At 41.2% G+C, this 12,348-nt stretch overlaps 1 protein-coding gene across 2 annotated transcripts in view; it reads right to left on the reverse strand.

Annotated features, from left to right (window-relative positions):
- Positions 1-12,348, reverse strand: part of UHRF2 (ubiquitin like with PHD and ring finger domains 2) — a 67,282-nt gene that overhangs the window by 18,291 nt on the left and 36,643 nt on the right. For both annotated transcript variants that reach the window (XM_084772603.1, XM_084772604.1), the window contains one exon: positions 3,392-3,610. In XM_084772603.1, coding sequence (XP_084628729.1) covers positions 3,392-3,610 — 219 coding nt within the window. The remainder of the gene's footprint in view (positions 1-3,391; positions 3,611-12,348) is intronic.

A 12,348-nucleotide genomic window follows, 5' to 3' on the forward strand; every position in this document is an offset into this window, starting at 1 on the left:
AGAAGTACCTGTATTATAAATGTAGCATAAAGACTAGATAAAATGCATCCCTATTAATTAAAATAAAATTCAAACATACTTCCAGTATTTCTAGGCAAAAATAATATGGTTTCCTACTGGAACTTTTCAAATATGAAACCACAGTTATTTTAATTTATACTTCCTTGCATTTTCTTCAGTTTCCTACTATGACTATGCACTTGTTTGTGTTTCTCCTTTTAAAAGCTATTTTTATTAATTATGTGAATGTATATGGGCCCGTGCAAATACTGCACATGAATACAGATACCTGCAGAAGCTAAATGCAGCGAATCCCCTTGGAGCCGGAGTTACAGGCAGCACCTGACATGGGTGCTGGGCTTCAAATGAACCGTTTACAAGAGCAACAAGGGCTTAACCACTAAGCTATTTCTCCAGCCCCGTTTATCTTTTTTCAATTACAGCTTTTGCTTTGTATTTGGAAAACATTATTAGGCAGACACAGATTCAAGAATTTTATAATTTTTCTTTTGGCTCTTGCAGTGTTTTTGTTTTATTTTTTAAAGATTTATTTATTTATTACAGTGTTCTGCCTGCTATGTGTGCCTGCCCACCAGAGGAGGGCGCCAGATCTCATTATAGACGGCTGTGAGGCACCATGTGGTCGCTGGGAATTGCACTCAGGTCCTCCATCTCTCCAGTCCCTTATCTCCTTTCTTAAAAAGAGAGGGTAGCATCCATTTACTTAAGACTTTCTCCACTCTTATATGTTCTATTAAAGATGTAATAACAAATATAATACAGAAAAGTACATAGGTAAATGTGTAACTCAAGCAGCTGTGAGGCAGTATCTTTGTTATCATCAGACACAACAGCAAACAGAACTGCCATGCTACCTCAGAAGTATCCATTTCTTCACATCTTCTCAATAGCTACAGTTACCTTAATTTTCTTTAGTCTTATTGTCTGTCTAACCTCCCTAAGAATATGGCATATTTTCATCATATATTAAGTCTATAATCTATACATTCTCACACTATCTTTTTCTTCTTTGCAATCTGCTTAAGAACACAAGTCATTTGTCTAAAAGCTTCTCAGTCTAGGGTTTTGACATTGGTATTCCCAGGAAATGGTGATCAGTTAACTATAGTTAAAATAAAGACACTCTATAACCTAACATTCCATATGTGTACAGGAGCCCACAGAGGCCACAAGAGGGCACTGGCTTCCCCAGAACTGGAGTTACAGTTACAGTGGTTATAAGATGCCCATGTCCTCTGCAAGAGCAGCTTTTTTTTTTTTTTTTTTTGAGACAGGGTTTTTGTGTAGCCCTGGCTATCTTGGAACTCTCTGTAGATCAGGCTGGCCTCGAACACAGAGATTTGCCTGCCTCTGCCTTGTGCACCACTACAACCTGTCTTATAAAATTATTTTCACTGCTACTTACAGCTATAATTTTGCTGTTATGAATCATAATGTAAATATCTGAAGGATCTCCAACATATGACCCCTGTGAAAAGGGCTGTTCAACCCCCAAGCAGCTATGACCCACAGGCTGAAAAATACTACCCTAAACCATCTCTCTAACCTCTGGGAAGATTTTAAACTATGAAATAAGTTCCTAACCTCAAACCATCCTTACTTCTTTTATGGCTCTTATGTTCCTAACACCTGTAACAAAAACTTAGAAGTGTTTTACGGCTGGGACAGCTATGACATAACTATTACACCAATCATGTTTGCCTGTTCACATTTCCACTCATCCTTAGTCACCAAAGGAACATTCTACCTCAGGAGCACGGAGATTGAGAAATCTTTTTAAAAGCTGCAACATTTTTCTTTTCCTTTAAAAGCATTTATTGTTTGTCTGTCTTGAGACAAGATCTCACTGTGTGGCTCAGGTTAGTCTTGAACTCAGAGATCCTGCCTATGCCTCTCTTAGTGCTGTGACTGAAAGCTGTGTGCCACCATGCCCCAGATCATTTCTTTTTTAAAGCTCCATACTGTGTGTTTTGGTATCTCATATTGAGTGTCATCTTTTTAATACTTCTTGCAATCAAGTAAATTATAAGGTTCCCTACATAGTCAAATTATCTTGGTTTCTTCAGATCTGTATACACATCTGAATTTTAAATTGTTTAGAAGTCTGTAAGTCAACTATATCCTCAGTTGAGTAACAGAATCACACTTATATTTCTGTAGCAAGGTCTGAAATCTGTTATCTAAAATATAAGCTTTGATTCTAATATCCTAATAGGAAAAACAATAAAAATAAATGCTTTCTTTGGCAGTCCTACTAGTCTTTATCCTTATCTCAAGGTTTTAACTATTTTCATGAAGGGTCAAACAAGTAGCAGTTTGAGTTGTCCAGTCAGATGATAGCAGTTGAAGCTTCTCAAACAAAGCCTCTAAGTACAAAACCAGCGTAGCTAATAAGCAGTGGGCACTGTTGTGTTCCAATAAAACTTTATTTACAAATATAAGCAGCTAGTGGACTGTAGTTTACCTATCCATTGTTTTCTATTAACCGTAAGTGTTTGCTTCTATAATCTGTCACCTTTTGACATTACAGTTAAATACAATATGAAAAATATATAAATTTGGCTCTTTCTTAACAAGTAAAATCTGTTAGTGGCATGCTAAATTCCTTCACTGATCAATACAACAAATCTGGTGTAAACTCATTATATAAAAAAAGAATGCCAGGTGTGGTGGCGCACGCCTTTAATCCCAGCACTCAGGAGGCAGAGGCAGGCGGATCACTGTGAGTTCGAGGCCAGCCTGGTCTACAAAGCGAGTCCAGGACAGCCAAGGCTACACAGAGAGACCCTATCTCAAAAAAACAAAAACAAAAAACAAAAAAGAAAAAAAGAAATCCATACAGAAGAAATTTATAATGAAAAATTAGAAATTCCTCAGTACATATGATCTTTTAAAAAGGCAAATGAGTGATTATTCAGTCAATAAAAATTGAAAAGCAACAGAGAGAGGGGTAGTAGAAACAATTTCCCAAGTATAAAAGCTGTCTATGAGGCAATGTGCACTACTCTATCACTTGAGGAAAATTCTGGAGAGTTCCAGCCTAGAAAACAGAGGTTAAGCTGTCATCTACAGTAAATGTATTAATACGGTACTGTTTTGTTTATTATTGCTTTTTCTATAAGAATTCCACGAAGCACAGACATCTCTAGTGAGACACTGTTATAGCCAAGATTCTCCACAATTATCTTTAGCCTTAGAGATGAGGATATATTCAGTCGTAATAAAGAGTCTCAGAATTTATAAAAATTATTCTCCTATATAATGAAAATTTCTCTCTAACCCCATCTTCTTTAACAGGAATATGTGCCTCATGTCTAAGAATTGCATTCCTAAATGAGTACGTACACAGCATTAGTGGCAAGAACCTTACCCCAGGAAAACTTTCACACGAACTTCCTTTTTGGTCCTTGATATTGTCTTCAGTGTGGTAATTTCAGCATCATACCAAAATCCCCTTTTGCCTGGATTTTCTACATTGTAGTTAACCATTACCACATCACCAACATTGAGCTCATTCCATTTTAAAGTGGTCCTTGCTCGTGGTCGAAGATCCTTAACATTCATTTCTAGTACACCGCTTTCTGGATATCTGAGGGAACAGGAAAAGAAACCACAATAGAGCTTAGGATTGTTTCCACAGAAGGCTAAAATCTGTATGCACTCTATAAAGAAAGACCTAATTTAGAGTTAAAGAAAAAGTAAAGTTTCCAGCGGTGGATGTGGCACATGCTGGTAGGATATGCTGAAGAGGTGGAGGCAGGAGAATTAGAGATCAGCCTGGACTATGCCTTAAAAAAAAAAAAAATTAGATAGCAGTAAAATTGGTAGCAACATCTTGTATTCTGGGTACAATTGTCACCTGTACTGCGACATTCACAGGGTGGCATCTATAACGCTGAACATGAACGAACTCTCTCCCCCATGCAAGTAAGCCCTGGACAGGTTTACGGAGTGTCAGACAAGTGCACACTCCATGTTCTGTACCCATCGTCCTATTGACTTGGGATTTCTTTCCAGACACATGTTTCTGTGTGTCAGTGTGTATGTGAATGTGTACATGTGTGAAGGAGCCTGCTGAGGTGATCACATCCCTGGAGCTGGAGTTGCAGGCAGTTTTGACAAACTCAAATATTTTGGAAAAGCTGAAAGCACTCATATTGTTGAGCCCCGTCTCCAGACACTGGGGCTCGTTGTGTAATGAGTTTATTCTGTCAAATATTGCTGTTTTAATAGCCTAAATGAGACTGTATTTTTCTTGGTGATACTTATAAACAATTCTTACTAAAAGCTGAGGAAGATACCAATTATTAGCTAAGAGAAAGTGGAGTAGAAACACAACTTCTTGTTTCATAAATTTAAGGATTATGTCAGCTGGGTGCAGTGGCGCACACCTGTAATCCCAGCACTTGGAGAGGTAGAGGCAGAGGTAGGCAAACCTCCGTGAGTTCGAGGCCAGACTGGTCTACAATGCGAGTCCATGACAGCCAAGGGTACAGAGAGAAACCCTTTCTCAAAAAACCAGATAGATAGATAGATAGATAGATAGATAGACAGACAGACAGACAGACAGACAGACAGACAGACAGACAGACAGATGTCAATAGGGGCTGCAGAGTTAAATTAAGTGGAGAACCTGGGTTCAATTTCCAGTACCCACATGGCAGCTCACAATCACCTGTAACTCCTGTCCCATGGAATCCCACACCCTCTTCTGGCATCTGTGGGCACCTGGTATAAATACGGTACAAGGGTATACATGCAGACAAAACATGCAAACACATTAAACAAATAAAGTCATTAAGGGCTGGAGATACGGTTCAGCCATGAAGAACACTTACTACTGTATTAGAACACTAGTTCTTACAGAAGACAGGACTTCAGGTCCCAGCACCCATATGGTCCTTCACAAGTGCCTTTAACTCCAGTCCCAAGGGACTTGACACCCTCTTTGGAGCTCATGGGCAAAAGGCACATGGTGCACACACATACATGCAAGCAAAATGCCCATATACATAAAATAAAACTCTTTAAAAAATTGTTTAGTCATCATCACCATCATTTTAGCAGGCCTAGATGTCGGCCTCTCCCTGATCTTAGAGCCAGTTAGAGTTTTATCATTTGCTTCATTCATGAACCTACTTGGCATATCCCAGCAGGATCCATTTCCCCGAGGAATTATTCTTGTTAAAATTATTGATATTAAATGTAGTAATGCTCCCTAGTAATGCTTAAGACCAAAAACAGCATCACATCAGCAGCCCTCCAGCATCACATAAGCAGCCCTCCAGCATCACATAAGCAGCCCTCCAGCATCACATAAGCAGCCCTCCAGCATCACATAAGCAGCCCTCCAGCATCACATAAGCAGCCCTCCAGCACCACATAAGCAGCCCTCCAGCATCACATAAGCAGCCCTCCAGCATCACATAAGCAGCCCTCCAGCATCACATAAGCAGCCCTCCAGCACCACATAAGCAGCCCTCCAGCATCACATAAGCAGCCCTCCAGCATCACATAAGCAGCCCTCCAGCATCACATAAGCAGCCCTCCAGCATCACATAAGCAGCCCTCCAGCATCACATAAGCAGCCCTCCAGCATCACATAAGCAGCCCTCCAGCATCACATAAGCAGCCCTCCAGCATCACATAAGCAGCCCTCCAGCATCACATAAGCAGCCCTCCAGCACCACATAAGCAGCCCTCCAGCATCACATAAGCAGCCCTCCAGCATCACATAAGCAGCCCTCCAGCATCACATAAGCAGCCCTCCAGCATCACATAAGCAGCCCTCCAGCATCACATAAGCAGCCCTCCAGCACCACATAAGCAGCCCTCCAGCATCACATAAGCAGCCCTCCAGCATCACATAAGCAGCCCTCCAGCATCACATAAGCAGCCCTCCAGCATCACATAAGCAGCCCTCCAGCACCACATAAGCAGCCCTCCAGCATCACATAAGCAGCCCTCCAGCATCACATAAGCAGCCCTCCAGCATCACATAAGCAGCCCTCCAGCACCACATAAGCAGCCCTCCAGCATCACATAAGCAGCCCTCCAGCATCACATAAGCAGCCCTCCAGCATCACATAAGCAGCCCTCCAGCATCACATAAGCAGCCCTCCAGCACCACATAAGCAGCCCTCCAGCACCACATAAGCAGCCCTCCAGCATCACATAAGCAGCCCTCCAGCATCACATAAGCAGCCCTCCAGCATCACATAAGCAGCCCTCCAGCATCACATAAGCAGCCCTCCAGCATCACATAAGCAGCCCTCCAGCATCACATAAGCAGCCCTCCAGCATCACATAAGCAGCCCTCCAGCATCACATAAGCAGCCCTCCAGCATCACATAAGCAGCCCTCCAGCATCACATAAGCAGCCCTCCAGCATCACATAAGCAGCCCTCCAGCATCACATAAGCAGCCCTCCAGCATCACATAAGCAGCCCTCCAGCATCACATAAGCAGCCCTCCAGCATCACATAAGCAGCCCTCCAGCATCACATAAGCAGCCCTCCAGCATCACATAAGCAGCCCTCCAGCATCACATAAGCAGCCCTCCAGCATCACATAAGCAGCCCTCCAGCATCACATAAGCAGCCCTCCAGCATCACATAAGCAGCCCTCCAGCATCACATAAGCAGCCCTCCAGCATCACATAAGCAGCCCTCCAGCATCACATAAGCAGCCCTCCAGCATCACATAAGCAGCCCTCCAGCATCACATAAGCAGCCCTCCAGCATCACATAAGCAGCCCTCCAGCATCACATAAGCAGCCCTCCAGCACCACATAAGCAGCCCTCCAGCATCACATAAGCAGCCCTCCAGCATCACATAAGCAGCCCTCCAGCATCACATAAGCAGCCCTCCAGCACTATGTATGCAGCAGGAAGTAGAAACATGGTGGGGGAGGGGCACACCTTACAGAATCTCGGCCTTAATTCCTTAAGATTTATGTGGTGTGCACTTCTTTAATCCCAGTCCTCAGGAGGCAGAGGCAATCAAACAATACACCTGGCTTCTATAAAAAGTAGGGCCTACTGCCTTTGTGTATTATTAGTTACAAAGAAATAGTTAGCACGTGTTTCCATTCCTGAACTGTCCAAGCAACTGGGGTGAGCCACAGTGCTATGGCACTTCAGCGTGGAGTAGACGGGGCATCACCACATTAGCAGACTCACTGAAAACACATTCTCGGGCTACACTTCAGGCCCAAGTAAGAATTCTGAAAATAAGGCTCAACATTGCTTTTATAATCCTTTCCGTCAGTCAAGTTGACTTCATGCTGCAGGAATACATAGTCATTATGCTGACTCAAGGGAGTCAGCAGCATTAATAAGGCAGAAAGTAAGGGGGAAAAACTGACCCTTAGCCTAGTAAGAGTAGCATGCTCAGATTAAAGTTGGTTTGAAGTTAGGATCTGGTCTTGGTTCTTCGAAATCAAAGACTGTGCTAACCCATGAATCTCACACTATATCTGACTTACCTACAACGAGTAGAAATACCGTATGAGACCTTCAATCACCTCATTTAATCAAGTCCCTACATTTCAATTAATCAGATGAGGGAGACTCAAGTACTGGTGAGGAGCCCCAGAGACACTTGGTCATTTATCCTTGGTGCCATAATTCCCTTTGGCAAAGCTTTCAAATAATCAGCCTCTGCTGAGACAGTAAATGACAGAAGGAAAGCCTTGTCCTGACAGCTCTGATACAGGAAAGAGACGATAGTTGTTACAAAGACCAGAGTAAGTGCCTTAAACTTCTTCATGTAATTACATGGAGAAATCCAAACATTCTCTTCACAAGAAAAACAGCCTGGCAGCCTTAAGTATCCCCTGCCATCCTTAACAATCTTCTCTTCTGTGATGCATTGTGTTTACTGGGTTTCCTTTAACTGGTAAGTTTTTATTGTTTCCTTTTTAACCTTAGGTCTTCATCTAAAATACGTTCAGGTTTTAGCCTGCCTAGGTTTAGAGTCCCAATTTGGTTTCTTTCTACTTTGTACACTTAGGAAATCTATTTTAAATCTCCGTGACTCCTCCTCCTCCCACCCTGCCGCCCTCCCAAATGAACTTACTGACTCACCTGGTGGTTTTAAGAGCTAAAAATTCAGGACCTTTAAGGTGTTCAACACAGTACACAATAAACATAAGATGCTAGCATTCTGTCATTAAACCTAAAGAGGCCTTCTTTGACAAGTACAGTCACACCCACGATTCTATTCTTTTAGTTTAATGGCCAAACCTAAATAATTGACATTTGCCTCAGTAAATAAAGTAATAAAGTTAGATTTATTTTAGAAATGAGGTATTACTGTAGTCCAGGCTGCCATCAACCCAGCTAACTAGATGCTTTTTTGTTTTTGTTTTTTGTTTTTTGAAGAAAGGGTTTATTTGTATAACAGTCCTGGCTGTCTTTGACTCATTCTGTAGACCAGGCTGGCCTTAAACCTAGAGATCCGCCTGCCTCTGCCTCCCTAGTGCTGGGATCAAAGGCGTGCACCACCACACCCAGCTAGGTCTTTTAATTCTTCAACTGTGAACTCATTTTCTGCCTCATTTTAAGATCAAAGTTTGCTTCAGATACGATTCTTTTCTCAACTATAATGAGAAAGCTATATTTTGACACCATAAATTTGTTTATTTTTAATAACAGTGGAAAGCATGTTTCAAGAGAAAAAATATTCTCCATTTGTGTTCCATCCCACTGGGCTCCTATTTTACATACACATAAAGGAACTCTGACCATTAACAAGTTATTTGCTGTTAAGATATTCAGGTTTTGTGAAGGATTTGTGATCATCCATAGGCCAAGTGATTCACAGAGTCACAGAACTTCTTGGAACACAGTGATCAATAGCTATGACCTCCTACAGCCAAAAGACAGAAAGAGAGAGGAGAAAAGAAACTAACACACTATATTCAAGCTTTGAAGGTCTGTTCCACACAGAACATGCTTCTTCCAACCAAACTAAGTGCAAAATACCTTTACCATGCCAGCGAATTAGCATATACAGTTGTTAAAGGCTGGCCATATACACGGTACATATAAAAATTCCAGAGTCCCCAAAGCAGATACTCGACTTAAGTTATACCAAAAAAATCTCATAAAACCTAACTTTGCAAATATCAGCCAAAGCCAGGCACATAAACAGACCTCTTAAAAGATGGCAGTCTGTGACCAGGTATCAGTAATTTCCTAGAAATGCTAAGAAGAATCATTTTTACCTATTTGTTGGCTGATGCTTTGGGAGGCTGATATTAAGATGAAGGTGACAGGTCTAAAAGATATGGAGAAGAATTGTAACAAGGCAATAAAGACCCTTAGATCATGATGATGGTAAATTGTATTGAAAGGAAGAAGAAAGGTACAGGACATGAAAGGTCTCGGAGATCTCAACCCAATACTGAACTCAGGTACAGAAATTAACCATACTGGGCAGAAACTGACAAGCTCTACAAGTCTTGCTATATTGGTCTTGGGCTAAAAGGTACGCAGAAAGAGATTGATTTTGACTCAAATGCTGTGCTTATAGCTGAAGGTTATCAGCTAACTCAATTTCTTGAAGCTGAGGGTAGAATTTTCTTGGGGCTCTGAACAATGTACCCATGAGGGACACTATAGCTGTATATAAAGCCATTTACTCCTCAAATGATTAAAACTCTGAGACTCTCTTCAAAATAATCCTCTGGTACTCAGGTATGCAGGTACAGATAAAAAACAAAACTGGCAATGAGCTGATAGTGACTGAGGTTAAATGATTTTGTTAAGATGAATCTGTTGCCAATCTGTTTACAGATTTCTGTAACAAAACAAAAATACTACAAAGTAGTCGGGCCCAATGGAGCATACCTGTAATTCCAGCACTCAGGGAGACAAAGGGAGGCAGAACTCTGTGAGATGGAGGCCAGCTTGTTCTACAAAGTGAGTCCAGGACAGCCAAGAAAAACAAAGCCCCCCCCCCCAAAAAAAAAACCCTAGAAGTTAAAAATCTAAACATAAAAGCCTCTCCACATTTTTAAGCCTCCTCCTTATACTTGCAGAAAATCCACGCTAACATTCCAGGCTTATAATCAGGACAGGCAGTCTTCTGTCCCAGCCCACCACACTTCCAAAGGCAAGTGCTTTCCTTTCCTAGCTATCTTTTGTAGTAAATACGGAGAAAGATGCTTTAAAAATAATAAATCAGAGCCGGGCGTGGTGGTGCACGCCTTTAATCCCAGCACTCGGGAGGCAGAGGCAGGCGGACTACAAAGTGAGTCCAGGATAGACAAGGCTAACACAGAGAGACCCTGTCTCGAAAAACCAAAATAATAATAATAATAATAATAATAATAATAATAATAATAATAAGAAGAAGAAGAAGAAGAAGAAGAAGAAGAAGAAGAAGAAGGAGAAGAAGAAGAAGAAGAAGAAGAAGAAGCAGCAGCAGCAGAAGAAGAAGAAGAAATCAAACGCAGGGGCTTAGGCACGCTTAGGAAAGCAATCTAACACTGAGTTTTATCTCCACCCTCAAAGCCATTTACTATCTCCACATCTTCAAATAAGATGCCACACTGTACTTTTTAGATGGTTACTCTACCTACCCCCCAAATCTACTCTGCTCACTCATACCTTCTACACAACACAGGCCAGGAATTATTCAAAGTGGCTACCTATATTTTATAACAATCCTATGACAGAGATAGTAGTCATTTTATCCTAGTCTTGCACATGAAGTGCAGAATAACTTATTTAGATGGTGGTGAAAAGCAGATGTTTCAAGCGTATCTTATTCTAGATAGACTCCATACACTTAATAAGAGTTGAGAAACTTTCTTGTTCTAATAAGCACATTATACCATGTGGTTTTTAAAAAGTCAGAATTTTCAACACATTGACTTAGTATTCACAGCTAAGTAATGACGTATAGTTTAATTTGATTTTTCCCCCTTCTGGTAACTTTTCTTTGTTGTGGCGTAATGTTCTAGATTCTGCCAGTTATAATTGAACATTTTAGATTATCTATGGGGATCTTCAAAATTCCTTTTCTAAAATGTTCCTTTACTATCTGAACTGCCTATTTGGAAGACTATGCCTACTTCAATATTCATGGTGCTACTTCCTTCCTTTGTTTGAAGTACTGAATACTAATCCCTATCTAGTCTATGCCGTTTAAACACAGCACAGCAGAAATGGCTAAATTGCTCTCTATCACAAATTAACCAGGTCAACATCCCAGGCCCTATTCAAATGCCTACTCCCATAGTATCCAGTAAGCTCAATGCCTGGGCCTTTCCAAAGTTCTCCAGTGCTGGGCTGTTTCTGGTCCATGGATTTCAGCTTTCTCTGGAACGTTGCCAAGGCCCAGAAGTCATCCCAATTAGTCACCAGCCGGGAATACCAGGGAAGAGCACACCTTAGCTCAAACACTGTGGCAGATCTTCTAAGTATTATGGTTGAAAATTATCAGCTAATTCAACTTCTTGAAGCTTATCAGAATCCTTTTTTGGAAATAAAAGCAGAGTGCCCACCAAGGCCACTAAAGACACCCCGAAGACCATTCATCCAAATGGGTCTTACCTTTCAAAATGTTGTTGCTTTCTCTTACCCCTCCCCTCCCAAGAGAAGTGATCTTTTGATTATTTTTCCACTGTCTTCTAAGAATACACAGACATGCATCTTACTCTGGACACTTAACTAGAAATATTTAATTATTTGTCTCACTCTGTAGCCTGGGCTTGCCTGTAATTCATTATGTAATCCAGCCTGGCCACAAAATCATGCTCCTTCTGCCACAGACTCCCAAGCGTTGGGACTGCCAAGTTCTACTATAGTTTTTATCCATCTTTTGTCATTTCTTATCACAAACACTCTTGACAATCTAGTCAGTCATATGCATCTACTACTCTGAAGCCCATTTTTTATTTCTTCCACTGTTCCCCTTTCAAGAGTATAGAAACACATCTTCTACCTTCTACTCTTAAATCCAATTGTAAATACTTTCTCACAGCACTCACTTGATAAAATGGCAAGTTTTCATTGAGAAGCTTGCACTTTAGGATGTTTGGGATATAACATGAAAGAATATTTGGAACTATGTTCAGCTCGTTAAGTAAAAAAGTCTGATTTTATATAATTAAAGCTCTTTTTAAAAACATTTTTATTTTATGTGACTGAGTGGTTTTGCCAGTGTGTATGTATGTAGACCATTTGCAGATAAGTGTCCACAGAGGCCTAAAGAGAGCAACCCCGGCTGGAAATGGAGTTACATGTGGTTGTGAGGCACCGAGTGAGTGCAGGGGCTGAACATCAGTCCTGTCTAAGAGCAGTACGTGCTCTTCAC

This window comes from Acomys minous, assembly GCF_964271855.1.
Source record: "Acomys minous genome assembly, chromosome: 2".
NCBI lineage: Eukaryota > Metazoa > Chordata > Mammalia > Rodentia > Muridae > Acomys > Acomys minous.